The sequence below is a fragment of the Micromesistius poutassou genome (assembly GCF_964030765.1).
Source record: "Micromesistius poutassou genome assembly, contig: SCAFFOLD_5487, whole genome shotgun sequence".
NCBI lineage: Eukaryota > Metazoa > Chordata > Actinopteri > Gadiformes > Gadidae > Micromesistius > Micromesistius poutassou.
The window spans coordinates 10,001-15,874 of NW_028179717.1; the positions used below are offsets into that span (position 1 = coordinate 10,001).

General features: G+C 47.8%; 1 protein-coding gene across 1 annotated transcript in view; it reads left to right on the forward strand.

Annotated features, from left to right (window-relative positions):
* Positions 1 to 5,256, forward strand: part of LOC311372578 (SRC kinase signaling inhibitor 1-like) — a gene marked incomplete at both ends in the record, with an annotated part of 14,911 nt that extends 9,655 nt beyond the window's left edge. Inside the window, 3 exon segments of the mRNA XM_084489562.1 lie at positions 3,296 to 3,471; positions 4,332 to 4,462; positions 5,105 to 5,256. Of these exon segments, the coding sequence (XP_084345688.1) occupies positions 3,296 to 3,471; positions 4,332 to 4,462; positions 5,105 to 5,256 (459 nt within the window).
* Positions 5,257 to 5,874: the final 618 nt, after the last annotated feature.

Consider the following 5,874-nt stretch of genomic DNA (forward strand, 5'->3'; position numbering starts at 1 on the left):
ACCCGCTGATCCCCTCACCCATTTACCAACAAGGCTCGACTCTTATCACCCCCTGACGGCGGCTCGCCACTTTAAACTCAAAGCGTTTCAACTCTCACCCCTAACCCTCTCACCCCCCCCTCATCCTCTCGCCCCCTGCGCCGCTCGCTCTTGTACTGACACCACCTCTTACCCCTCTCACCCTCTCACCCTATCTCAACCCCTCGCTCTTCTCACCCCCCCCCCCCCCGCCTCGACCCCTCACCCCCTCTTCACCCTCTCACCCCCTCACCCTCACATGCAGTTCGCCGCATTATGCAGGATCTTTATGCACCCGCGCCAGGGTTCAGACGGGTTCGTATTCATGCACAGCTGTGAGCACGACGATGCAGTCTGTGACCATTCTCCTGGTATCCAGCTGGAAAAATGATAGAGATTTTACCACGCCCATATTGAACAATTCATTAGCAAATGAAACATTGCCATATGCCCGCTTGCTATTAGTTAGTGATAAGTTATTGTTAGCGTGTTTGCGCAATAAGAAATTAAAAAATGGCATGATGACTGCCAGACTTTTTTTGTTACGAACTTGCTGTAGACATCCACTGCAGTATGGATGCCATTATATATTTACATATCTATGTACATAATAACTTTGTCATAATATGATACCCCTATAGAGAGCTTTGATAAGATAAGAGAATCCTTTATTCGTTCCGATGGGAAATAAAGGTGTCAAAGCAGCGACTGCATTAGGAATGAGTCACAGGAGATGTACCTGGAGATCCTCTTTGTCAACAAAGGGATAAGAGAAAATTATATTAGTCTGGTTTATAGTGACGCATGGTTGTGCGACTATGAAGTTTTTGCACCAATATCCCCAGGTGGTAGAAGGCGTTCACTAGACTTTCCCATGCAGTCATTATCTACTTTGATGCACTTGAAAGCGGCTGTTTCCTACACATATATTTCAACATATAACACATGGTGTAACTTCATGACAGCGTCTATATATCATTGCAGGTGTAGTTCTTGGCATATTGAGGGCATTCTATCCTTTGAGGATGTATGATGCAAGGTATGTGTAAGGAAACTATACAAAAGTATAAAACCGCATTTGATGGTAGTGAAAGGGAGGATTTATGTTTTTCAAACGGAAATCACTGTTCCGACTGTTCGTATACTCCAACGCATCTGGATAATACAGGACGCACGTCTGCAAGGAAACAGCTGCATAGACAAGAGGGAGGAAGGCATGGCTTCCTTTCCCCTCTGTCTTACTGGATCTCTGCTCCCTGTGCTGCCATGGTTACCGTAGAGGACCCAAGCGAGCACGCCATAATGAGTTAAATGCTTTCAATGGCAGATGACAGAAATGTCTAATTGTTTGTGAGGATTGTGTGTGTACGTTCATGTGTGTGTGTGTGTGTGTGTGTGTGTGTGTGTGTGTGTGTGTTTTTGCGTGAGTGCGTCTGTGTATGTGTGTGAGTGTGTATGTGTGTGTTTCTGTATGCGTGTGTGTTTCTGTGTGTGTGTGTGTGTGTGTGTGTGTGTGTGTGTGTGTGTGTGTGCGCACGTTTGAGCTTACGCGCTTCTGGGTTTGTATATGTTTCTGTGTGTGAATGTGTGTGCGGCTGTGTGTCTAACAGCACAACACCACAAACAAGACAGACGCCGAGAGAGATAAAGAGAGAGAGAGAGAGAGAGAGAGAGAGAGAGAGAGAGAGAGAGAGAGAGAGAGCAGCCAGGCGGCATCTCTCTCCCCTTAGCAGCAGCAGAACAGAGGAGGAAGAGGCAGAGTAAATAGTGCAGCGCTGCAGAGCTGTCCACACAGAGGGACCGTGGCAAAAAAAAAAAAAAACACAGAACCACCGCGTAAATGATACCCAGACCAAGACTTCAGAGAGCCCAAACAGTGTTTACCTGCAAGTCCACCCGAGCGTGACCTCTTCATTCCGCCCAGGCCTTGGAAATGGCCAACCATATAAATTATACACGAGCACTGATGAATTATGCAGGGCGGCGAGGGCTGGAGCCACGCATCAGGAAATATACAGCACCCCCCTCCCGACAACCACAGTCATAATGTCTGCTTGTTGACCGACTGGAAACAAGACGAGTTGTATCTGATTGGGCAGTCATGCTCTCGATGTCTGTATATAGGAGCGCTTTAACGCGCTGCGTACACAGGATATAAATCTACGTTCGGGGAAAAACGTTCCTTGGCTTATGATGCCGATCAATTATTCATTTTTATGCTTAGCAGGTGCTTTCATCTCCGGGAGCTTGCATTACATGCCTTAGTGCCGCGATATGTACCACATGGTTGCTGGTGGGGAGTTGGCTTGACGTACTGCGCTGGTGATGCATACAAAAATAGGAATACGAGAAGATTAGAATTTAATGGGCCACGGTCAAACGGACCATAGTTCATAGTGTCTGTACGTGCTTGCGCGCGCGTGTGTGTGTGTGTGTGTGTGTGTGTATGCATGCATGTGTGCGTGTTTATGCGCGCGTGTGCGTGTGTGTGTGTGTGTGTGTGTGCGTGCATGTGTGCGTGTTTATGCATGTATGTGCTTGTGTGTGTGTGTGTGTGTGTGTGTGTGTGTGTGTGCGTGTGTGTGCGTGGGTCCTCACTTACAAGAACTGCGGCCCGTGCATCGTGTCGAACACAGGTACAGCGGCGGTTCAAGGGCAGGGCGTCATAGTGATCACATAACAAGACAAAAGGGCGACAGCAGGCAACATTTAAAATAAACCACACGTGGAAGGGCATGGCAGGAGGCTGCTTTACGCTGGTAAAGCAGTAATGTGCGCTTTAAAAAGCCTCATTCTCCCCGGTCCCCGGGCGGCCCGCGGTGCCCGCTCCACGACAGCCATAATTGGAATCTGATGAGTTCCACGAGATGTTCACCTGAGGGCCAGGGTGGAGGAGGGGCCGACTGACGTGCAATTCATTGGCAGTTCTTTCATATCCCACGTTGGAAGTGTTTGGTATCTGTGATCCGTCGTCATCGAATCATTTCACAACGCCCGTGCTGCAGATTTCATTCGCAGATTTAACAATGCCATATGCCCCTGTAACCGGAGTGGTTATTGCTAGTGTGCACGGCGAATGAAAAATAGAAAAATGAAAAAGAAGCCTAGCAGGAACCTTCAGGAACTTGACAACGTCCCCTGCACGATGGAGGCCACATGCACGCATGTATCCATCTGCATAACAACGAGACGGTTTGTATTTGTGCATATGCATATACATATATACAGTATATATATATAAATATATATACTGTGTGTGCCTCTCTCGTCCTCTCAGCTCCAGAACCAGGACTCGGTGAAGGTTCTGCTGAAGCGGACGGAGACGGAGCTGAGCGTGCGCGTGGCCGACGCGCTGAGGAAGCAGGAGGACCCGCTGCAGAGGCAGCGCCTCCTGGTGGAGGAGGAGAGACTCAAGTACCTCAACGAGGAGGAGCTCATTATCCAGCAGCTGCAGTCAGTAGCACCAGCCATTACGAACCTCTTTCAAAGACAAAGGCGTCTATATATAAACCGAGACGCCCGCGCGCTGTATCTGGGGAACTGCTCCCCCAAACTTTTTAGGATCATAGATCATATTTTTGGATGCAAATTATTTTTGTTATTGTTAGTCGGGCAGAGTGAGGAGGATCTCGCTGAGACATGATGTTTTGCTCGATTTCTTACAATACTGCAAGCCACTAAACCATAATGAATTAGATTGAGCGTGGGATTCGATTACAGCTTTAGATTGTGTTCACAAATGTTCAAGCAATGTTCTGTTGTTCTCTATTTATGAGTGACATTTTGATTGCGTGCTGATTGATTGTTGATGATCTCTGCTGATTGGTGGCTGCAATTTATCGTCAATAACGGTCCTTTCATTGCCATTAATTATTCATTTGGCTTTAATTCCCTGTATGACTTATGAGTGATGTATTCATGTTTGTGTGTGTGAGTGTGTGGGAAAATGTTTGTGTGTGTGTGTGTGTGTGTGTGTGTGTGTGTGTGTGTAAGTGGCGGACATATTTATGTTTGTGCGTGCGAACATATCTTTGGAGGAGGGGGTTAAGTGTGTGTTGAGAGCGGGGGAGGTAGATTGAGAGATAACGTAATTGTAAATGTTCTCTTCAAAGCACATTACCCAAAATGTCTCCTCAAAGCAGACCCTCCTTTTAAATGACAGACCGCGCGTCTCAAAAAACCGACACGCGCGTCTGTGCCGTGTTGACTTTTTTCGCCGCGGCACCCGTGTGAACGTTGAGCGCTGGTAAAATGTGCGTGACGCACACAAGCGGTCCCCCTGGTGTTCAGTCCGTCTGTGTGTTCCGTCTCAGCGACCTGGAGAAGTCGGTGGAGGAGCTCCAGAAGGAGGCGTCTGTCAGCCACAAGCTGGCTCCTCTGCCGGATCTGGAGGAGAAGGCTGCCCTGATAAGAAAGCTGGGGGAGACGCTCGCGGAACTCAAGAGTCAGTCCCCACACCTCCCGTCACACCGCATCACGCACGAGTCTCGCACGTGTCCACGCACGTGGGCACACACACACACACACACACACACACACGCGCGCAGCGCGCCACGTTCTGAACCCACACGCAAACAACATGCAGCGGCGTTTCGCACGTGCACTGAATACACAAAATAGGCGGACGAACCCATTTTGTTCGCATTCACACCCAAACACACACACAAGCAACACAAACAAACGGCCACGACTTCTACACGGGCGGACTGGTGTGTTTGTTTGCTCACAGAGTCACTGATTATCTATCAATCCGTGGATGGCTGCCTGTGATGCAGTGAATCAGTCTCAAACTGTGCAGTGTCTAGCCCAGTCGTGGTCAAAAGATTGCAATATAAATCTTTATCATGAGTACATAGCCGAGTACATAACCGCCCCCTGGTTCATTTGAGATATAAAGTAAGGGTAGGCTATTTTTTTTAGAAGCAATGTTATTTGCTGAAATTCGCTTTATATCCTGCAGACAGCAGTACAATAAATATGTTTCTCTGCCCTTTCTTCTGCCCGTGTTTATTCCTGTCCTCTCTCTTCCACACTCTCTCTCTCCCCCCCCCCCCCCCCCTCCGCTCCTCTCTCTCTCCACCCTCAGACCAGTTCCCGGGCCTGCAGAGCAAGATGCGGGTGGTGCTGCGGGTGGAGGTGGAGGCGGTGAAGTTCCTGAAGGAGGAGCCCCACCGGCTGGACGCCCTGCTGAAACGCTGCAAGACCATGACCGACACGCTGGCCACCATGCGCAAGTAAGGCGCCCCCCCGCTCGCTCTGTTCAGTCACCAGAGCGAGGGGCCTCTATAATAGGGCGTGTGCATCAGAATGCATCATGGCCAAACCAGCTCAGTCTGAGGACTGTGGAGAGCCAGACTGTGTTCAGTTCAGAGATAGGGGAATATACTGCATATCGATGTGGCTATTCACATTGTGATATGACAGCAGATATAGCGTCAGGGATTTGGGTTGATTGCTGTGTTGATATTTATCAATATCTTGTTATGTCTCCTATTGGTTTTGAAGATTGTATCAGTCGTATATTTCTAGGGACTGTTTAAAATAAATTGACCAGCAGATTGCAAAAACACTTTTTTGCACACTCATTTCTGTTTTTGTTAAGTGATAAACAATAGGCAAGGCAAGGCACATTTATAAAGCACTTTTCATAAACAAGGCAGACTCAAAGTGCTAGTAACTTTGTCATACAATAAAATGAAATAATAAAATATAATAGAAGTAAAAAGTAATCAAAGAAAATAGAGACGTTAAAGAAAACGAGGCAAAGTAAAAAAAAACGCATGGTAGAAAGTGCAACGCATTAAATATTTAGCAGAGCGCTAAAGCAAACATTAAAGTCCCGAGTCTTCTTTCAGA